The 23,309-nt window shown below is 46.2% G+C and overlaps 1 protein-coding gene across 1 annotated transcript in view; it reads right to left on the reverse strand.

The window, feature by feature from the left end:
* ETS1 (ETS proto-oncogene 1, transcription factor) overlaps positions 1-23,309 on the reverse strand; it is a 131,363-nt gene that overhangs the window by 82,307 nt on the left and 25,747 nt on the right. Inside the window, exon 3 of the mRNA XM_049778244.1 lies at positions 18,312-18,456. Coding sequence (XP_049634201.1) covers positions 18,312-18,456 — 145 coding nt within the window. The remainder of the gene's footprint in view (positions 1-18,311; positions 18,457-23,309) is intronic.

The following is a 23,309-nucleotide window of genomic DNA, read 5'->3' on the forward strand; positions in this document are numbered from 1 at the left end:
TAACCAGAGCTCCCCAAAAGACATACAAATAGCGAGTGTGCTGATGAAAACAAGCTCTTGATCATCCATTTAGGAAATGCAAATCAAAATCACAATGAGATCCAACTACTCTATACTCCACAATAGACAGAGAAATAATAGCCGGTATGGAAGGGGTAAGCAGCAGGGAGCCCCTTCCTACACTGCTGGGAGAATACAAAAATGGTGAGGTTGCTTTGGAAAATGGTTGGGCAGTTGCACAAATGGTTAAGCAACAACAATCATAAGTATAAACCCTCAGAAAGAAAATGTATGTTCCCCCACAAACTTTGCACGTGCATGTTCATAGCAACATTATTTATAGTGGGCACCAAGTGAACAGGACTCAATAGTTCTTCAAATGAGGAACAGAAGGAATGTGGCATGTCCACCTAATAGAATATTACTCAGTGAGGACAAGGAATGAGGTAGTTAAGAAAGTTGCATCCTGGGTGAGGCTTAAATACAGTGGAAGAGGGGGCCAGTGAGATAGCATGGAGGTTAGGCATTTGCCTTGCATGCAGAAGGATTGTGGTTCGAATCCCGGCATCCCATATGGTCCCCCCAAGCCTGCCACGAGCAAATTTCTGAGTGTAGAGCCAGGAGTAACCCCTGCCAGGTGTGACTCCCCTACACATAAAAAAACAAAACAAAACAAAAGCCAGTGGAAGAAATCAGGCGGAGGGCCCGGAGAGATAGCACAGCGGCGTTTGCCTTGCAAGCAGCCAATCCAGGACCAAAGGTGGTTGGTTCGAATCCCGGTGTCCCATATGGTCCCCGGTGCCTACCAGGAGCTATTTCTGAGCAGACAGCCAGGAGTGACCCCTGAGCACCGCTGGGTGTGGCCCAAAAACAAACAAACAAACAAAAATCAGTCAGAAAGGTCTCATATTATATGGCTTCATTTCAAAGTCCATAATAGGTGGCTCTGTAGAGATGAAAGTTAGACCAGTGCATGCTAGTTAGGGGAATGTGAGATCACCTTGGGCATGAGAGAAAAATGGGGAGGAAGGATGATGGAAGCAATTTATTGCTCAAGTATATAGGATTGTTTTGAGAAGGGGCCAAGATGCTCTCGAATTAAACTGGTGTGGTTGAGAACACAATTTTGAACTTACATTAGGAAAATCCTCCATGATACCTTGGAATGGATGGGTGGATTGTATTGTGTGTGAGTTGCTTTGTGATCAGCCTATTTGGAAAAATAGCTTCTTCAAGGAGAAGAGATGAAAACCAAAAAGGGAAAGAATGAAGTCTCTGTTTCCCAGGGGCCACCACAGTGTCTCTGCATCTCAGCTGGGCACATTGGTCTAAACAGTGCTCATCGGGAAGACATCTAACATTTCCGTGACCTTCTTCTCTAAACTTTTTAAGTGGTTGCATAGGAAAACTCCAAATGGAACCTAAAAATATTATCTCCTGGTTTTATAAACACCAGGCACACTAATGAAGTGAGGAGCAGCAGAGGCAGTGAATGGAACATTTCATTCAGGTTGTGAGGCACAAGGGAAGTGTAAACTCTGAAAAGCTGGTAGAGAAGTCCACGGAACCAAGGAGGTGAAATAAACCCAGGGTAGAGAAGCAAAGAGTAACAGTGCCTCTGGATACATAAACCAGAGCCCAGTGAGCCTCCTAAACAAATCAAACTCTCCATCTTGTTCTGCTGACCAAGTTTGCATAAACACAATCTCCTTAGGGCCAACCACCTCCACCTTGATTTTTGGACACTTTGTAAAGAAGCTGCAGAAATCTCCCTACTTTATGGCCCTGGACCACAGCAAAGCTATTTTTGTTTCTCCTCATCTCCCTAGCTTCCCAGGTCTGTTCTGTTTGCCCTGCACTCTTGCCTCTGTGGAGGCTTGTATAAGATGGTTGTGCCTCTCTCTTGGTGGCCTTCATGCCTTTTGAAGAAAGGGCATTTGGCCATGGATGTTGGTTCAAAGGGCTGGAGCACAAGTTCTGCATGGAAGAGCCCAGATGTTAGCACATCCCCCATTTTTCCTGTAACCTTATCTGCTAATAAGACCTGCCCATTTCTGGGAGGGGTCTTTGGGAGGTAACAAAAGGTTTGGCCTGAAGGGCAGTGGGGATTTGGAGAGAGGATTGTTGGAGAGAGGATTTAGAGGATGGATTGAGAGAGGAGCAGGAGGAGAGATGGCTGAAATTCAAGGTATAAGGCAGGGCTGATGAGATCTAGCATAAAAGGTTATGAGAGAAGTCACACCTGTTGGCTAGAGCTGAATAAAGATAAAATCTCCTGAAACCTGTCTGTGGATTTCCTCGCCACTATCCTGAACTTGCAGTCCCGGTGGCTGGAGGGGGTTGCAGACACATGGCCCCGGTTGGAGGAGAAAGACCTCTCACCCTCCATCAACATCCAGCCCCATCCAAGGGCTTTTAGGCAACACCCAGCTTCCATCCCTGGCATCACATGGTCCCCCAGGTATTGTCAGGAATGACTCCAGAAAATACAGATGAGCGAATGTAGCTCCTCTAGCACCAATGGTGAACATACCACCCCCTCAAAAAAAAAAAAAAACTTGTAACAGAATAGGTACTCAATAAATATGTGCAGATAGATAAGGATAAAAAGGTGGCTGAGAGAGAGAACAAACACAATCCAAACATGGTCACTAACTCTGATGGGAGTAAGGAGAGTACCTACTCCCTTCCCACCCAAAGCTTGTTTTGCTTTGTTTTGTTTTGGGGCCACACCCTGTGACGCTCAGGGGTTACTCCTGGCTATGCGTTCAGAAATTGCTCCTGGCTTGGGAGACCATATGGGACGCCTGGGATCGAACCACGGTGCATCTTAAGCTAGTGCTGGCAAGGCAGACACCTTAGCGCTTGCGCCACCGCTCTGGCCCCACTCGCAGGCTTTTGGAAACCTCTAGATATGCTCTCAATCATAGCCTCTGCTCTGGGATAAATAGGAAATGGTAAGAAATAATGACAACATCCCTTGGAGTAGAACCAGAACACAGAGCATTCCTGGGCAGTCTTGGAATTCTGTTTGGAAATGATTTGAGGGTTTTTTGGTGGCTTAACTTTATTAAGTTCTTAGCTGATGAAAACCTTGACAAGTGCTCCCTATCTTCCAGAGAGGCAAAATGAATGGCCCTGCTCTGATGATCAGACCTTAACTGAATGACTATGACCATTCTGGTGCTCCAGCCACAAGATGGTGTTTTTCACAAAGACAGGCTAAAAGGAAAAGAAGAGGTTGCTGTGGGAAGAGGGGCCACCAGCTTCTGTGTGACATCCAAGTCACAAATAGCTGGAAAAAGGAGATCTCAGCTTGGCAGCCATTCAGCGGTGAGGAGAGTCTCTCTTCCCCCAAATAGCTCTCTCGTTCATTCACACATTTTCTTTGAAGAGAGGTTTCTGCCTGATCATGATTATAAAGAATAAATGCATTAGAATCTCTATGCATATGACAAAGTGCCCATATACAGAGAGAAAAAGATGGAAGATGATGCACTGGGCAGACAGGTACAAAGCATGGAACACTCTTCTGGCACGCATGAAGCTCTGGTTTCTATCCCCAACCCCCCAGTTTCTCTGAGATTCTATCTGCTCTTCCCCACTTGATAGATTCTGAAAGGCTCCCTTACAGTTTCTGAATTTGGGGTGGATGCGTGTTTAATGGGATAGAAGTAAAAGATAATACAGACCGACTTAAACCATGTGGATTTGTGAAATACCCTGAAAGAGATTTGAGGGGAGAGGTGGTTCTCAGACTCCAGTAATAAGTAATAAGAATCATATTTCACCTTTGCCCCTCTAAATTCTCTTCACCAGAGTCAGCAGGCTCCTGCCAAGGGTCTAAGGAGCAGCCATTCCCCAGTGGCTCCGGAGAGTCAGGTCGACCATAGTATTTAATCTAAATTGATTTTATACTTAGTTCCAACTCACTGCCTACCTGAAGCTATTTTGCTAGGAAAGGCAATGAAGCCTGGGAAAAGGACAGAAAGCTGCAGTGCCACTTCATAGAGCCACAGTGGCTTGGCACCACCAGACTAAGGAGTGCTGTGTGCTACTTCTGTTTTTCTCCAGGGAACATTCTCCGGGGTCTCTGATGAAAATAGAGAGTACAATGACTGGTCCTTCCAATCAATAGAAAGAAAGCTCTTGAGATTAAGAAACAATTTTGAAAGGGCCAATGGAAAATGATTAAGTGCTTATTTAAAATAATAATAAAAAGAACTTCCCTCCTTCATGTCTATATCTGGGGAATGTGAATAAACTTAAAGTGGGACCAGTGCATCACCCTGTGTCTTCTACCTCTCATACCTGCACCTTTCATCCTGTGCCCCTCGCCGCTGCTTGCATACCTTTCCCTACATCCTTATTCCTGCATTCCTTACTCTGCACCTTAATTCTGCATTTTCTTTTTCTTTTCTTTTTTTTTTGGGGGGGGGGGGCACACCCGGCGGTGCTCAGGGGCTACTCCTGGCTGTCTGCTCAGAAATAGCTCCTGGCAGGCACGGGGGACCATATGGGACACCGGGTTTTGAACCAACCACCTTAGGTCCTGGATCGGCTGCTTGCAAGGCAAACACCACTGTGCTATATCTCCGGACCCCAATTCTGCATTTTCACCACTGCATCCTTCATCCTGTGCACCTCCTACCCTGTGTCTACCCCTTCATCCTTCACCCTGTGTGACTGCCCAGTAGCACATAAGTACTGGAAATAAAGAAATGCTTCTCCTAAAGAATACAAACATGCATCATCTTATTACCCCAAAGCTGAGGTTTTATGGCAGACGTCTTCTGCCAGGGAGGGAGAAAAGGCACTCGAGGCTCGCTTGTACAGCACAGCTGTGCAGAGAGAAATGGTATTTAATTCATTGTGAAATATTCAACAATGGCTACACTGCACTTTTGAAAGCCTTTTGATAGTAAACCCGCAGAGAACAACCCATCCTGTGTGCTAAGAGCAGCTTCCCCACAATCAGCCTCGCTATTCAGAGGGCTGCGGAGTATGCATAACTTCAGCATGCACCGCACACTGCGGACAGCACACAGCATCAAGAATATAACCTTTTGGAAACTTCTGGGACCCAGGTTTCTACAGAGCTGCTTACAAGGTTCATGGGTGGAGGAAGAAGAGAAAGAGACACAGGTAGTTTAATGCCTAAGTGAAGATTTTCATGCACTCCTGGCCAAGGCTATCAGCTTTGTGGCAGTCTTGCAAACCAAGAGCCCTTATGTCTTTCTAGCTAGGGCGGAATCTAAAGAGACCTGAAAGAAGGTTCCTGAAGGTCATTTCTCCGGAGCCATTTTCTGGCATGTGTTCATGGGTGCCAGTTTTTGCAGTAAAGCAAAGTGAGCTCAAGTATGATGATTCTTTAAGGTGGGGTTGGCCAGAAAATACATCCAGTCAGCAGTCAAGATTTGGATCTTTGGGGTGCAATCCCCATATAACTGGTTTTATTCCCATCCCCACATCTCAGAGGCATGGTGAGGGACCAGCTTTATCCCTATACCTCATTCATCACATCTGTCCAATTAGAATCATATTGTCCCATCTGTAAATCCTGAGAATATAGATGAATTAAATGAACCCCAAGGTGTTCACTTGAACCTTTCTATAAGGAGATGATTTCAGATTTGATGTGAAGGGTCTGGTGCAATAGTATAATGGTTAAGAAGGTACTTGCTTTGCATGCTACCATCCCAGGTTTGGTCTCACAAGGAGTGATTCCTGAGCACAGAGCCAGAAGTAAGTCCTGAGCACAGTGAGATATGATCCAAAAACATAGCCAAACCAATAAGACTGTGTTGAGGACTTGGGTACACTCTATCTTTATTTTGGGGCCACATCCTATAGCACTCAGGGGTTACTCCTGGCTCTGCACTTTAGGAATCACTAGTGTTCTAGGTAGTGTTCAAGAGGACCATAGAAGATGCTGGGAATACAACCCAGGTTGGCTTCAAAGTGCCTTATCTTCAAGGCAGGTACCCTACCTGCTGTGCTATCTCTCTCCGGCTCCAGAAAATGCTTTTTAAACCACTGAATATTTAGGCTGGTTTTGTTGCTCTTCAAATTTAGATATTTTTATAGGCCATGCCTATTTGTGCTCAGGGACTAAGATACTATGGAAACCATTTGTGGTGCCAAGTTGGTGACATTGGTCAGCTCCTCAGTCCGGAACTCAAGTGGTTTTCAGAGCACCAAGTGCTGGGGGATTTCTGCATGCATATCTCAGGTGTGGCCTGAGCAAGCTTAGAGACTGCTATTCTTTTTTTTTTTTTTTTGGTTTTTGGGCCACACCCAGCGGTGCTCAGGGGTTACTCCTGGCTGTCTGCTCAGAAATAGCTCCTGGCAGGCACGGGGGGACCATATGGGACACCGGGATTTGAACCAACCACCTTTGGTCCTGGATTGGCTGCTTGCAAGGCAAACGCCGCTGTGCTATCTCTCCGGGCCCGAGACTGCTATTCTTTTCGGTTGTGAGCTACAACCCTCTCCCCAGAATAATCCAGCAGGCACATTTGCTACTAATATTCCCACATCCCTCCATCTAGAAGATCTGATGGTCCAGTGAAGAATGTGTTCTGTGTGCAACAGCCCTGGAGAGACTAAACCTGTGGCATAGTTCAAGAGCAGCACGCCTAGCTGGAGGATGGCTCTGGCCAGAAGGAAGGCTTCTGAGAATGCCCCAACTAGTCAGTGGCTGTGGCTGGTGCTGTCAGTGGTTATAGAGATGTTACAGATGAAAGATGAGGAGGAGACAGCGAAGGGCGCCTAAGTGGGAGCCAATGGGCCAGGCAGGAAGAGAAGACCTCGATGTTCTGCTGTCAGGGTGGTTTCTGTGAGTTGGTGGTGGTGGTGATGGTGGTGTGTGTGTGTGTGTGTGTGTGCGTGCGTGTGTGTGCGTGCACGTGTGTACATATGTGTTTGATCTGAATTCCTGCCCAAGCTTCAGAGAGATGGATCTTCCAGCTCTCCCTGTGCCCTCAGAAGTGCCACGGGTTCAATCCAACACAGATATCCAGGTCATCTGGAGGATTGTGACAGGAAAGATTTTGAATAAGCAAGTGAAACAATGTGGCTGGCGTTACAGGTGGGCTTTTGAATGCCCTAAGATGCCCTAATATCTCTAAGATGCTAGGGTGGAAATTGCCATCCTTCCAGACCCCACTCTTGGGGGCTCTGAAATGCAGGGATCAGAGATGAAGAAAGGTTACTTGCACTTATGGCCATCCTCCAGATAAGAGACATAAGCTTGGTGAGGTCAGCAAAGACAAGACATTGAATGCTGCCAGGCTCTCTGCACCTCAGTTCTGATCCCTTGGGGATCTCAGATGACAGAGAGGATCAGAAGCAAGTAAGTCACAGAACTTTTAGACTCTAAATAATTTAGAGACATTCTTGCACTTGACATTAGATGGATTGCTTACTTCCCAAATTCCCCCAGGTAAAGATTCTGGTCTCTGAGAATTTTCAGGTTAAAAACTTGATTCTCAAGAGACCCAAACTATAACATGCTATACACAAAAGGGACCTGTTAGACTAGCAGTCCAGGAGGCAAAGGGTAGAGGTATGGGACAAATGCTGGGAACAGGGATGGAGGGAGTTCAACACTGGTGGTGGAAATGGCCCTAATTCACTGTCACTATGTACCTTATATACAACTGTTGAAAGACTTGCAATTCATGTTGGTCACTATAAAATTATTTTTAAAAAAGGCAAAAAACTTGATTCTTCAGGAGTTGAATGCAAAACTGAATGAAAATCTGCATGTGGAGGCCCCAAATTTGTTCCCTAAAACCATAAGGTTCCCTGAGCACCACTGGATGTGGCTCTGGTGACCTTTAGTACTTTAGGGTTTGAGCACTGAGGCCATGCTAATCTTCTTTGTATCACTCCAATTTTAGTATATGTGTTGCCGAAGTGAGCATTAACTTTGAGGCACTAGATCCTCAGAGTTGGAAGACCACCAGGAAAGACCCTGGTACCTCAAAAGCTCTGCCTAAGAGCTCCTACATGAACAGGAAGGGGAGGGAAAGAGGGAGAAGGGGAAGGGAAAAGAGGGGAGAGAAGAGGGTAGGGAAGAAAGTTTGCATACAGGCAAGAGATACAGTACAGAACTTAAGGTGTTTTCCTTCCACATAGCCAACCCCTTGGGACATCACAATGGTGTTCACCACAGATGGTCTCTCGAGCCCTGCCAGGAGTAATCTCTGAGCACAAAATTGTGAGTAAGCTCCAGACAATAAACAGGAAAAAAAAATACAGAAAACAAGAAATCAAGGGACAGAAGTCAAGGCAAGAGCCCTTCATTCTGAAAACACTGAAATCACCGGTATTTCTATTTCCCCAGTGCCCATTGGAAAACAACTCCCCCAAACTGTAGCTTTGCTGTGGTTTCTTAAGGCCACTTGGATTAAGAACCAAAGGCCTGTTTTCTGCACTGGCAAGAAGGGTCCAGGAAAGAGTTTGTTAAAGGTTGGGGAGAGAATCTAGATGGAAGGTTCTGGAAGGAAGGAATTTACCTCCACCCCATTGAGAAAAAGTGGTCATGGGTGGGAGGGGCTGGCCAAAGGACAAGATGACTTGGGGGCAGAACAGCAGCCCCAGAGAGAGCCAAAGATTTCTCTTCTTGATACATGGGTGGAAAGGTCATTCTCTTTGGGCTGCAATTAGGTCTCATGCTTAACCTATGACCTCTGGCCCAGGAGATATTTATGCTCTCAAGACAGGCTGCAAGGGGGGTAGAAGAGTAAAGAGGGAAGCCAAAGGCATCTATAGAGGAAAAACAGAGGGGAGGGAGAAAAGGAAGGAAGGAAGGAAGGAAGGAAGGAAGGAAGGAAGGAAGGAAGGAAGGAAGGAAGGAAGGAAGGAAGGAAGGAAGGAAGGAAGGAAAGGGAGGGAGGGAGGGAGGGAGGAAGGGAAGAAGGGAAGGAGGGAAAGGAAGGATGGGAGGAAGGGAGGGATGGAGGGAGGGAGGAAGGAAAGGAAGAAGGAAGGTAGGGGAGGAAGGAAGGACGGAAGGGAGGGAGGGAGGAAGAAAGTAAGGAAGGAAGGAAGGAAGGAAGGAAGGAAGGAAGGAAGGAAGGAAGGAAGAGGAGAGGAGGGAGGGAGGTGAGGGAGGAGGGAAGGAAGGAGGGAAGGAGGGAAGGAGGGAAGGAGGGAAGGAAGATCACCATGCTTGTTGAAATCAACTTGATCAAATCAGAACTGAGAGCTTTGGTACCTGAATTGTCACATTTCTTGTGTCTCTGTGTTGGTATCCCACAATTCTATGTAAGATCAAAGGGGTGAAGCTTTGGGGTGCTGGGCAGTGCTAATCTGCAGGCTTGCACTCACTTGTGAGTGAGCACAGGGCCTGGCCATGTGCACTCTGCTCTGTTCCACTTTCCTCTCTCCATCTCCACTTCTCTAGAACTACTCCCTGCATGGGTCACAGAACAGAATCCAAGTCCAGAATCAATTATTTTCCAACTGCCTCTGTCAAAGCCCAGTCTCCATAGGTTGGAGGGAAGGGGTGACTAGCAGCTCCTCTTTTCTTTCCCTGTCCTCCCACTGCATCTGGGTGGTAAAACAAGAGAGTCCAGAATCCCCCCTTCTGCCTAGTCTAATCCATCTGAGCCTACTGGCTGGCAGCTCCGGGTTAACCCTCGGGCTGGGCTGCACAAGCCATGATTTCTGTTTTATTTCAGCAGGGGAAGTGTGTGCCGGCCTGATTAGCCTGATGGCTTCCTCTTTCCCATAACCTCCAGACCCCCATGGCCCAAGTGTTTACTCTCTGAAATAAAAAATCTGCTGGTGTTTTTCTTTTTTGTTGTGCTCGTGTATTTTGGGAGGATTGCAGAGGAGGAAGGCGGGGTGAGGGTGAGGGACCTCGACGATGGAGGGGGGGGGGGCTCTAGCCTCTGCCTTCCTCTCCCACTCTCCTCTCCCAGCTGCAGACTGTGGGCTGGACCCGTGAGAGCTGTGCCAGAAGGAAACTTATTAATGAGGGACTCGGGGCTCTGGCTTCGGCCCCTGGAAACACAGCGAACATCTGGAGAGAGAGGAGAGGGAGAGGGTCTGGGCCAGACGCTGAGAAAAAACAGGCTGGTTCAGAGCATCAGCCCCCGCCCAGACTATGGGCGCCCCCCCGCCCCCCATCTCGCCCTCTGCTGCCTCCAGCTCCTACATCATCCACCCCCATCCCGGCCCCTGAACTTTCCATTCACAGAGCCCAGCCAGGCGGGGGGCTGACCGCCAGCACACCCCCATTGTCCTCAGCCCCCGCCAGGGACTTCCAGAAGGAGGGTCAAACTGCTTGCTTCAAATCTGAACTCCATGCCCCAGAGACCTTTTCCCAACTCGGACCAAAATATTTGTGGTTTGAAAAAAGAAAAATTTTTGGTCCCTGAACCCTGGGAAGAACAGCCTGAACATGGTAACCCTCCTAGGCTGTTTGAGAAGCAAGAAATGGGGGGTCTGGGGACCAGTGGCAACTGATTGGACAAACCAGGTGGCCACAGGGAGAGCCACCAAGAAAGGCAAACCTCTCTGCACTGAGTGAAGGCTGGGAAGAAAGCTAGGGGTCCTTGCCCAGCTGTGTTCTTTTTTGCAGATCTCCCCTTTCTTTTTACTTTGGGGGCTAGAAGCTAATTTTGGTTCTGTGCTCAGGGAACATTCGGCACTGGTGCTTAGGAGACCATATGCATATCAGGGATCAAGGAGGGTGGGGCCACATGCAAAGCAAGGTTCTTATCCCCTGTGCCATCTCTTAGGCTCCTCCACTCTCTTTTCAGGGTTAAATAAAGTGAGGAACAGGAAAGGTAGGCACTGGCAGGACCTGGAAGATCACCAGTGCTGGGGATGAGAGCAAAACACCACTTACAGCAGCAGGAACTCACTGATATTCATGACAAAAAAAGGTGGAGCACAGATTGTCTGTGGGCTGCCTCAGGTCCCCCAAGTGGAGTACAAGCCATCTCAAGGTACAATCTCTGGCAGAAATAAGTGTCAGGAACCCCTGATCAAGGCGAGGGAACTTGGTCTTGCTCCTTTTCTCCCACTAGGCCAGTGCTTCTCAAATAGGGGGGTGCGAGGCTCCATAAAGGGAGGTACATTTGACCTCGGCAAACACTGTCATAACAAGCTAAGCCCCATGTTTATGTCTCTGTATGTGTGTCTCTGGAGCTGAGAGTTGCAGTGTCCTGCTCAAATCCTGCTTCGAAAAGCTATGCATTGCAAAATGTGCTCATTGTAGCCATTAATCCAGACATCACCCCTGATTAAAAAATCAGCCCAAATTATTTTATATATTTTTGTTTGCAGGTTAAAGTCTTTTTAATGTATTTATTTTAATTTAATTTATTTACAGTCATGCTGGGGGGGGGCGCGGAAAATGTTTTCTTCTTCCTAAGGGGCATGACAGAAAATAATTGAGAAGCACTGCACTAGGCTGAACCCTAGGCTTTATACCTGCTACAGCATAAATGCCAAAGCTACTCTCAAAGGTCTTATGGCTGCACAGGAAATAGCTGGTCAGGTGGGAGAATTACCCAGGGCCACAGGATGAGTGCAAAACTCTATTATGAACACCTTATAAAGCTAAGTGCCTAAGTAAAATTAAATTTTAAATAGGGGAAAGCAGGGGCAACTAATTGGTAAATGGGAGCTAGCCAAAGAGGTACCCTTTCTTCTTCAGACCTAAGAGTAGAAACCTACAGTTGGTAGTGTTAAGGCCAGTATTGAGGGCAATTATTGTGACCCTTAGTCTTCTCATACTTGGGCCAGGTCAGCTCCTCTTCCCTCTGTGCTTCTGCCAGTTTCTCTGAACTGCTTATAGATGGAAGAGGTGTTCCCATATCAATTTTTTCATCTGTACTGTTCCCTGAAAGCAATGTCAAAGTAGCTGAGCTGAACTCTAGCATCTATGAAGGAGAAGCCCTAAACTAAGAGTACAGTTACCATTAATTCCTCCGCAAAAGCACCACAGGTCAGAGATCCTTAATGGAAGGGCAATCTTCCCTGAGGACTATTCCAAGTCAAACATCCCTGAAACATACCATGCTTGCACCATGCCACACACAGTGTACACGCAACATAAATATTTACACACATTTGGCAAGACCTTTCTGAAAAGCAACAAACTCGAAACAGGTCTCGATTAAAGGAAAACACAGCCAGAACAGGAAAAGACAGAGAAGGTCTGAGTTGACAAGAGTTTTAAAAGGCCATTTTAGAAAAAAGCTCAAGGCTGTTGCAATTGAGAGAAATAAACCTGCTAGGAGAATAAACATTTCAGAACAAGGTGCATCTCCATTTAGCAAGTTTCACAGCAATCTTCTTCAATGTGTGCACGACTTAAAAAGCCAGCTCGGAGGCATCTGTTCTCCTGCTGAAACTTCCCCACCTGCTTGTCGATACGCTTTCCAAACACTGCCCAGGTTTGATCGCTCCCAGCCGTCTGGCTGTCTGAGAAAGTCCCAGAAGAGACCAGGAACTCGAAACTCACAATCTCTCCCTTGAACTCCCAACATTTATTTGGGGAAGCTAATTCATTCTGCTATTTTACCAACGCACTTATTTGAGAACGTGCCAAGAGCAAGACGTGAAATCTGACACTATTGCCAACACACCATTTCATCAATAAATATTTCTTAAGATCCATCATCTATCATAGATATGTACCCAGGTATAGCCTGGAATCAAACTTCCTCAGGGCAATGACCCAAAGCTTCCCCTTTCTCTACATCTTTCAACCTTTTGCACAAAGCACTGGTCTTCCAAAGTGGTTAGCCCATCAATGGGTCACTTTCTAATTCATTGCAGAAGTTTTTTAAAACTCAGGTACTTCTGGACAATGAATTGTAATCACAAACATTTAGAGCACACTGGCAAAGCAGCAGCCCTGACTTCAGCTTCCCCCCCCCCCCCCCCGACTTCAGCTTTACCTCTATGAACTCGTGGGTTCCCAGACTATGCCTCTAGCCCAGGTAGCATCACCTCCTGAACATTCAAACCCAGAGCTGCCCTCTACATTCCCTGAGCCAGTCAGAAACTCTGGGACTAGAAACCTACTTCTACCAGCCTTCTATATGATTCTGACCCATGCTGAGAAACTGACTTGCCTAAGGCCATTCAAGTAGAAAGAGCCAAGGGGAAAAGCCTAACTTTATTTTGTTTAAAGTTTGTTTTTTGGGGGGCACACCCTGCAGTCAATTATAATTGCAGTCAGATAATATAATTGGCCTGTGCTCCATGAACCATCTGAGGTATTAGAGATTGAACTGGGCTCAACCATGTGCAAAGCAAGCATACTACCCTCTTCCCGCCATACTATTCCTCCTACCGGAGTCTTGCCTTCTTGTGACAGACTCTCAGTTCTTCCTCATCACTGTGTAAACGAGTGATGTGAGAAGCAGATGACAGGCTGTGACTGCGTAGTCACTTTGTTCAATAACCCACAACACACCAAATTGCATCACCTCAGAAGAGATAAAGCATTTGTCTTGCTTCTCAAATCCAGGAGCCTGGTAAGACCCAAGTTCACTTACAGAGGGAAGTTGGGGTTGCAGGACTCTGTAACTGATTCAAAGCTTTCCCAGCTCTATGCAACAGTTTCTGTCAAAGCTGACTTTGTGCCTCATATCTACTTCCATCCACTCAACAGCAAGGCCATCCCTGAACTGAAAAAGATGAATAGGGTGGGAGCATTCTAGAAGCATGAATTCTCATCTTCAGATAAACACTAAAGGCCTTGACAATGACTCACACCCAGAAGAACACTGACAGCAAATCTGAAAAGGAGTTTCTGGACCTGGGCACAGTAGTGGGTCGCCTGGGTCCTTCCATTCTCGTTGTGCGATTTTGGAGAGACCTAGACACCCTGAGGAGACAGTCTCTGGCTGAGAATGGTTGGCTCTTTGCTCCACCCCCCACCCCCTCTTTTCAGTAGAGCTGTGGATTGGATTGGGTCAAAGTCATTTATTGGATGAACTGTTAGTGAGCTAGGTCTCTAGCTAGGAAACAAGACTGAGAGAACATGGCTTCCAGCTATGCTGACAGGGCTGGAGCTGGGGGACAGGACAGAGGAAGGGGAAACAAGCGAGAGGGTCAGTGGGCTCCGCTCCAGGTGAGACTATAAACAGCAACAGACTTCTCAGCCCTGCCTACTGGAAGCGAATCCATTGATTCGACAGGCTCCTGACAGAGGGATGCCGCAAAGTGCAGACAGAAAGGGCCCATTCATTCATGCAGAGCACCGGCTCCAGTCCCCATTGGCTCTCACTAATGGCTCCAGGCTGATAGGAGGAGGGGGGGAAGGGGGGCAGCCTGGAGGAGGAGGGTAGAAATGAAAGAAAATGATGACTCCAAGATTGTAGCCAAGAAATGTACAGTCTGCGCGTGAGATTGCATGCAAATGCATCTTCCCTTTTTAGCTGCCGAGTTAACGGCCTCACATAAGTCTATTTTCCCTCTTTCATGTTATCTCCCTCCCCATTTGTCTATTGTTCTGGTCCCCTTCTGGTCCCCTTCCCATTCACTTTGCATTTTCTCTCCCCCCACTGATCCCCACCTCTATTTTCTGTTGCCCTCCCCCCCATTCAACCTGGCTTCTTCCTTCCTTCCAAGGACTCCATCCAAACAACACCTTTCTCCACTTCCTCCTTCCTACAGGGTTACTCTCAGCTTTATCATCCTATCCCCACGGCTTCCCACCTACCTCTCTCTGCAGCTCAGGTGTCTGCCCTGGGGGAGAAAAGGAAGGACATTCAGAGTCCTGGATTTGGCCTAATCCTTCCTCCATGGCCCCATCCTGTAGCTAGCCTGGACTCTGACAGATGCATGTGGTAATACTTGGAAAAGAGGCTCATTCATTCTTTCTGAGATCTCCAACGTGAGCTGGGAATGGGGTGAGGCGGGGGCAAGGGTAGGGAGGGGGCGGCAATGAGACAAGAGAAGGGAAGGAAACTGGAGTTATAAATAGGATGAAAGGAAAGGAAAAAAATGTAGAGTATTTTTTCCTCTCTTTTTCTTACTCAACACATCTCCAAGAAAATGTGCTGCAGCTGGAGAAACCATTGGTTGGTCCCCTGCTGTATCCCTCTTCGCCATAATCCCAAGATCTGCTTCCAAGACACACCCATCGCTGAGGAGGGCTGGACCACAGCCCAGAAATAATTGTTGCCGCTCCTGCTCCTTCGTCTGGACAACTCGAAAAGGCAAAGCTGGAAAGGCTGGAAAGGCTCAGGGTTCTGGCCAGATATTTCTATCAATGTTGACCTCTGCAGGAGGGAACTTGGTCATCTCTTCTACCAGGAGCAGAGCATAAAAGGGCACGTCTGAGCTCTCATGGACCATAATTCAGGTCATTTTTCAGACTGATGAATAAGTGTTAATTCTACTGCAAAGCCACCAACTAACTTGTCTTGGGCCACCCCAACTTTCTCCCACACAAAAAGAACCACATCATACTGCAAACAGGCCTGGCCCCTGGCAGCAGCATTTGTCCTTGAGTTTCATGCCTCAGACACTCACTGGCAGAAAGAACAGTTCTCCACCAGGGAGAAAGAAACTCCACCTTCCTTGGATAACTGCTGTGTTTTCAGCTAACAAAGAAAGGCCTATGTCTTTTTTGCAATAGCTATGGGGAGAGTGAAGACCAACAGCTTTTGGGGCTGGAACCACACACAGTACAGTGGGATAAAGCATTTGTCTTGCACATGGTCGCCTAAAGTTTGAGCCCCAGCACCACATAGGGTCTGAATCTCACTGAACTCAACAGGAGTAAGGCTGATTAAGGTCCTGTAGTTTTTATTGCCTTGTATAATGGGATTCAAGAATTGTACTAATAAGACAGAGGAGAGAGCACAAAGAACTAGAGTGTAGGTTTTGAATGCAAAGGCCCTGGGCTTGATTCCCAGCACCAGCTGGTCCTCGGAGCACCCCCAGTAGCATTCGTCAAGCATTACCTGGATCAATCCCGAGTACCTGACCAGAATAGCCCCCAAGCAACACTCAGTGTAGTCCCCAAATAAAGAACCCAACAAGAAGAATGACACAAATATAGGCACAATCAGGCTGAGCTTTGATGCAAGCAAATAAAATTGTTTTAATTGTGTTGTGTATGAAATGTAAGAGAGCACTTTTTTTCATCTCTTAAAAAATTCGGAGTCCTTAAAAATACAAACTATCAATAAGTGTAGTCTCTCCTGCCTCCTTTTGATAAAGGTCAGCTGTAAAGACATTTCTGTTTTCAGTTTGTTTTCTGGCCACACCTGTCTATGCAAAGATTACTCCTCCCAGCAGTTTCCAGCTGTGCAGGGGAGACAGGCAATACTGGGATCCAACATGTAGAAGGCTTCTTATGCAAAGCATGTGCTCAGCCCTGTGAGCATCTTCCCTGCCCCATCATTTTATTTTTGTTGGAGGAAATAAGGTACCAGGAAGAAGTGACAGTGAGTATAATCATTGTAAGGTCAGAAATCTAAGGAGGAGCCCATGTCTACCACAAAGATGGACAGCTACTGTGCCAAGGTAATAGGGGCACAGGGAAGGAACTCATCCTGCCCTGTGGGGCCACCCTAGAGAGCATAGAGAAGCCAGCAACTGCATTCTTTCCACCTCCTCCAGGGCTGCACCAATCTCCTCTGTGTCTATTTCTGGTGGAAATAGAGAAAGTTAGACAGCAAAGCACTTTTTGTTCTCTGTCTTCCTTATTACGCAAGTGTGAAGGACATTGTCATTTTGTGGGCAAAGAAACACTGACCCAACAAAGGAAGTTGTGCATATGCTATACCCAATGCCTTTTTCCTCTGCCCAATTTCTCATAATTATACATTCTCAATATATAAAAGTGATGGACATTTTTGTTTTTCTTTCTTTTTTACTATTTATTATTATTATTATGTGCTTGTTTTTTTTATTACACACTTGTGATCATGGGGTACTCCTGGCTCTGCTCTCAGGAATCACTCTTGGCTGTGCTCAGGGGACCATATGGGGTTTTGGGGGATCAAATCTAAGCTAGCCACCTGCAAGACAAGTGCCTTCTCTGCTGTACTATTGCTCCAGCCCTGACATTTCTTTTAGTAGCCATTCATCTTGGTAGTAAAACACCACTTTGGGTCACCTTTCCAATATCTAGACATGTTATCATGAACTGGGTTGTGTGACAAATGGAACTTCATATATGAATCAGTCATTTCAGAATCTTTCCCTTCCAGCGGTACATGTTCCATATTAAAAAAGAAGAAGAAGAAGAAGAAGAAGAAGAAGAAGAAGAAGAAGAAGAAGAAGAAGAAGAAGAAGAAGAAGAAGAAGAAGAAGAAGAAGGCTGACACAATAGCACAGCGCTAGGGTGATTGATTGTCTTGCAGGCGGCCAATCCAGGACGGAACTTGGTTTAATCCCCAGTGTCCCATATGGTCCCCCAAGCCAGGAGCGATTTCTGAGTAGCCAGGGTTTCTGATAGCAAGGAGTAACACCAGAGCGTCACAGGGTGTGACCCAAAAAGAAAAAAGAATAAGAGAGAAAAGAATAAGGTCTAGAGCGATAGATAGCAAGTGTGTAGGGCATTTGCCTGGCATGCTGCTGGCCAACCCAGCTCCGTCTCCAGCATTCTATATGGTTCCCCTGAGTCTACCAGGAGTAATTTCTGAGCATAGAGCCAGGAGTAACCCCTGAGTACCACCAGGTATGGGCCAAAAACAAATCAACAAAAAAGAAAAGAAAGAAAAGGAAAGGAAGAGAAAAAGAAAAGAAAAAATAAACAGAAGAACAAACTAGTAAGAAATAGAAGAAGCAATAGAAATGTTAATCCCCCAGGGTCCCTCTTAAATTCCTGACCAGTTTTCCCAAGAAAAGTGGCACTTGGTCACCAGGGGGCAGCACAGTGCTCCCAGTAGGGATGCTGAGAATACCGGGACTTTCCTGAAGAGGCCTGAACAGCAAAGAGGAAAGGCTGCAGAGGATCTCAGTAGTAGAGTGGTAAGGTGGGAAGGGGACAAATGAAAGAAATGGTGCTCTGTTTTTGGAACCTGGATGAGTCTTATGTTTACCCAGTTCCAACTTTCTGCCTGCAAAATCTAGGTAAATTGGCAACAACCAGGTTGACATGGATAAATCTCAGTACACAGTATGGACCAAATGGAGACCTAAAGCAGCTTCCTGCAGGTTCACTCCTTGAGCTGAGTTTTCCTGTCACTGGGAAATTCAGTAGTTGAGAAGAGCTGGGACTTTCCAAAAGAGGACATAGCCCTCATGAGCCAGAAGCTACGGTTTCAGAGAAAGTGTCCACTGTCCTTCAGGTTTTCAGACCAAGTTTATATTCCTACCTGAGCTGTAGTGTTCAAGACCAGTGGGAACTTCCTGCGTGGCCATCTCTTCCCAGAGTGGGTAGCAAGTTCTTTGTTGGTGATAGTTGGGCAGGAAACCATAGGTCATTCTTGGATCTTCATAATGGTTGGTGGGTCCCTGCCTCTGTGACCAGAAACAGAAAGAAAGTAGATTCAGGAGAAAAGCTCTCATTTATCTGTTGGAGCAATGACTTTTTAAAGGGAAAGGAAGGGAAGGGAAAGGGAGGGGAAGGGAGGGGAGGGGAGGGGAGGGGAGGGAAGGGAAGGGAAGGGAAGGGAAGGGAAGGGAAGGGAAGGGGAAGGAAGGGAAGGGAAGGGGAGGGGAGGGAGGGGAGGGGAAAGGGAAGGGGAAAGGAAAGGAAAGGAAAGGAGAGGAGAGGAGAGGAGAGGAGAGGAGAGGGAAAGGGAGGGGAGGGGAAGGAGGGGAGGAAGGGAAGGGAAGGGAAGGGAAGGGGAGGGGAGGGAGGGAAAGGAAGGGAAGGGAAGGGGAGGGGAGGGAAAGGGAAGGGGAAAGAAAAGGAAAGGAAAGGAAAGGAAAGGGAAGGGAAGGGAAGGGAAGGGAAAGGAAAGGAAAGGAAAGGAAAGGAAAGGAAAGGAAAGGAAAGGAAAGGAAAGGAAAGGAAAGGAAAGGAAAGGAAAGGAAAGGAAAGAAAGGGAAGGGAAGGGAAGGGAAGGGAAGGGAAGGGAAGGGAAAGGAAAGGAAAGGGGAAAGGAAAAGGAAGGGAAGGGGAAAGAAAAGGAAAGGAAAGGAAAGGAAAGGAAAGGAAAGGAAAGGAAAGGAAAGGAAAGGAAAGGAAGGAAAGGAAAGGAAAGGAAAGGGAAGGAAGGGAAGGGAAAGGGAAAGGGAAAAGAAAGGAAAGGGAAGGGGAAAGGAAAGGGAAGGGGAAAGGAAAAGGAAGGGAAGGGGAAAGAAAAGGAAAGGAAAGGAAAGGAAAGGAAAGGAAAGGGAAGAGGAAGGGAAGGGAAGGGAAGGGAAAGGGAAAGGAAAGGGAAGGGGAAAGGAAAAGGAAGGGAAGGGGAAAGAAAAGGAAAGGTAAGGAAAGGAAAGGAAAGGTAAGGAAAGGAAAGGAAAGGAATGGAAAGGAAAGGAAAGGAAAGGAAAGGAAAGGAAAGGAAAGGAAAGGAAAGGAAAGGAAAGGAAAGGAAAGGAAAGGAAAGGAAAGGAAAGGAAAGGAAAGGAAAGAGAAATTTCTAGAAGTACAAACTAGTAAGAAACCAAAGACTTTTGATTATGCGATAAAATGCTGATCCTCAGCCACATACACATAAGCAGGAATCATGCATAAATGGCAGAATAAAATCAACTCTGGATTCCTTAAACTCAACCAAAATGACCACAGACATGAGGACTTAAAATAAACTTTGTACAGATTTACTTCATCCATTTCTTTAAGCATTTAAACACTACTTTTCTTAATTTTAAAATAAAGTCTCATGTTTAGCAGCTAAGCAGAATTTTGAACACTTAAAATTTATATACTCTCAGATTTTTCTCAGGTTTTCTCTTATTATGTTACACTTTAAGTGAAACCAGGAGGTTTATGACCTATTTGAATTTAATTTAATTTTTAATTTATATTTTATATATTTGGGGGGCCGGAGAGATAGCATGAAGGTAAAGCGTTTGCCTTTCATGCAGAAGGTCAGCGGTTCGAATCACGGCATCCCATATGGTTCCCTGTGCCTGCCAGGGGCGATTTCTGAACATAGAGCCAGGAGTAACCCCTGAGCGCTGCCAGGTTGTGACCCCAAAAACCAAAAAAAAAATAAATAAATAAATATATTTTATATATTTTATATATTTTGCAATCCTGGGGGAGTGTCAACCCAGGGCTTATGGCATGTCATAAGCTCTACAAGTCTTAGTTTAATACTTTAGGACTAATAGGTCAGTAATGTCAGAAGGAAAACAATCAAAAAAGAACATATATGGGGGCCGGAGAGATAGCATGGAGGTAAGGCATTTGCCTTTCATGCAGAAGGTCAGTGGTTCGAATCCCAGCATCCCATATGGTCCCCCGAGCCTGCCAGGAGTGATTTCTGAGTGTAGAGCCAGGATTAACCCCTGAGTGCTGCCAAATGTGACCCAAGAACCAAAAAAAAAAAAAAAAAAGATTCTTGATTTATGGGGCCAGCGAGGTGGCGCTAGAGGTAAGGTGTATGCCTTGCAAGCGCTAGCCAAGGAAGGACCACAGTTCGATCCCTTGGCATCCCATATGGTCCCCCCAAGCCAGGGGCGATTTCTGAGCGCTTAGTCAGGAGTAACCCCTCAGCATCAATGGGTGTGGTCAGAAAAAAAACAAAACAAAAAAAGAATGTATATAAGCAAAAACCACTCAGTTTTCAGTGAGTATAGATTTCTGTATAATCTATAGAAGTATGGATTTTAGTTTGGTTTGGGGAGTCAGACCTGAACTACTTCTGAACTACTCTTGTCTCCAAGTTTAGGGGTTCTGTCCTGGCCATGATGTGCTGGGGATGAAACTTGGGCCTCCTAATTGCAAATCAAATCCTTTGAACTACTTCTCAGGTGCCCCTATCCATAGGTTTTAATATCATCAACTGCTAGGGAGTTTTCCATTTCTCTCAGCATTGAGAAAAGTGTGCTTGAAATCCACAAATCCAGCACATGCCCAGTCCCCATCCAAGGAATTTAAATGTACTAGTGGGAGGACTGGATGCATGTTCAGATCCCATTCTTGGAAGGACACAGAGACTCAAATCCTAGCCCAATTCCCCTTACAATTCATCCATCTAAAGCGCAGCTTACACAATGTAAAATGCCAACCTGTGAACATGGGAACATTAAGTGAAACTATTTATTAGGAAAATTGGAAAGCAAAAACTATGTCAGAAGTTGTATATACTATGAAATGCCTGGAAATCTTAAAGCATGCTGAGTATTATTTTAATATAAGAATCTTTTGCTTGTTTGTTTTTTTGGGTCACAACTGGCAACACTCGGGTTACTCCTGGCTCTATGCTCAGAAATCGCTCCTGGTAGGTTCGGGGGACCATATGGGGAAGCCGTGATTCGAACCACTGTCCTTCTGCATGCAAGGCAAACGCCTTACCTCCATGCTATCTCTATAGCCCCTAATAAAAAATCTTAACAGTCCTGAGTTTAGGCCAGAAGGTAAAAACTAAAGGCCCAGTATGAGAAACATCGATTCACAACAAGACTTTGCTGACATTAAGAGGCAAAGCTAACCATTCCCTTTTCTCTTTGTTTTCTTCCCTGTGACCATAAAAAAAATTAAGAAAATGAACTTGGTTAAATTTTGATGTTTTTACATTGGTTAATATTGGGGCTGGAGCAGTGGCGCAAGTGGTAAGGCATCTGCCTTGCACATGCTAGCGTAGGATAGACCATGGTTAGATCCCCTGGCGTCCCATATGGTCCCCCAAGCCAGGAGTGATTTCTGAATGCATAGCCAGGAGTAACCCCTAAGCATCAACAAGTGTGACCCAAAAAACAAAAATTGATTAATAATAATTAGCAAATGTTATTCCTAGGTGGTACCTTCCTTCCACAAAGTAAGATATGAATGCCCTAAGTCCTCCCTAATAGAAGGACTTCAGTGACTACTGGAGTCACCAAGAAATTCTTGAAAATAAAGTCTGTGTGGTTTGAGGCCAAATTTGTGTCTCTGTCCCCATCTGGCAATTGTTCATTTACACATAAATTTAGTTAAATAGCAGAAGAGACTATGTTGACACCAAGCAAAACTGGCACCCAGGAGCTGTTGCACATGTTTGTTTGTACCCTGTTTTCCACTATAGTCATGAGATCTTTCACAAGATGCTTGGGGGAGCATCTGTGAAGGGGTCACTGCCAGCTAAGAGATTATCACTGCAGGACCGAGTAGGGTTTCTTAGAGAACACCCAAAGTTCTGCCCTGTGCTTGATCCCCAGATCAAGTAGCCACTCTGAGCTCCTCCCCAGTCCCAAACTGGCATCTGGTAGCAGACATAGGTGGTTCCTTGTCAAATGTAACAAGTGAAAGTCTGTGTTTATGACCCACTTCCTCTTTAGTGAGTCTCAGTGGTGCTAGGAGATCCCATTGGTTAAAATGAGGAGATCCAAGAGTGGTCCCTACCAGACTCTTCTGCCTCTCCTGAAGATCCTTCCCAAAGTTGTCACCTGTTACCTAGTTAACTGGCCTCTAAGCTTCTCCACACACTGACCCAAGAACTTCTTTTGTAGTGCACAAAAAGGACATTTTTTTTACTCAGGGGAACTAAGGCCCCTTCCAACTCATTCTGAAACTCTCAGTGGAGGGGAAAGAAGCCAATTATGACCAGGTTAGAAATCAGAATGTCACAGCCTCACTACCTCATTTTGCAGGGGCAGGCAATGATTTCCAGGACCCATTCCTTTCTTGGCTGCAGTTGGGGCTGAGAGGCAAGGTGAGTGCACACTACTAGGACCTGCCAGGGCTTTAGAGAAACCAGTGAGCAGGTTCACATCGGCCACCCCATGCCCAGGTTGTTTCAGATCTCACCCATTCCAAACCAATCTCAGCAGGGTACACAGAACGTGGCATTCCAACTTCATCCCACCTAGTAAGATTGGCATTTTTTAAATCTTCATTTACCCAAAGCCAGCTGAAGCTCTGAGGGGTGGGGGGAAGAATACTTCCTTAGCTAATAAATCATTGGGTAGAGCACAGTCCAGGGCTGTTTGATTTCAGACTCTCTTTATTTTCCCACCTGTACCACGTGACACTTGTAGCTGGAGGTCAAAGTCCCAAGCATGTCGGCCACCCTCCCAGAGGAGGCGCGGGATGAGTGCTGGCGCGGGATGAGTGCTGGTCACCACCTTCAGGGCAACCAATCTTTTGCCATGCTCCCGGCCTAAGCCAACTGTGCAAGATGCTAAGAACTCCAGGGGAGCAGAAAGAGGATGCACCCCAGAGGAGCCCACAGACAAGGAAACAGATGAGAGCAAAGGTATATTGAAGGACGGGCAGGCAA

This window comes from Suncus etruscus, chromosome 8, assembly GCF_024139225.1.
Source record: "Suncus etruscus isolate mSunEtr1 chromosome 8, mSunEtr1.pri.cur, whole genome shotgun sequence".
Classification (NCBI taxonomy): domain Eukaryota; kingdom Metazoa; phylum Chordata; class Mammalia; order Eulipotyphla; family Soricidae; genus Suncus; species Suncus etruscus.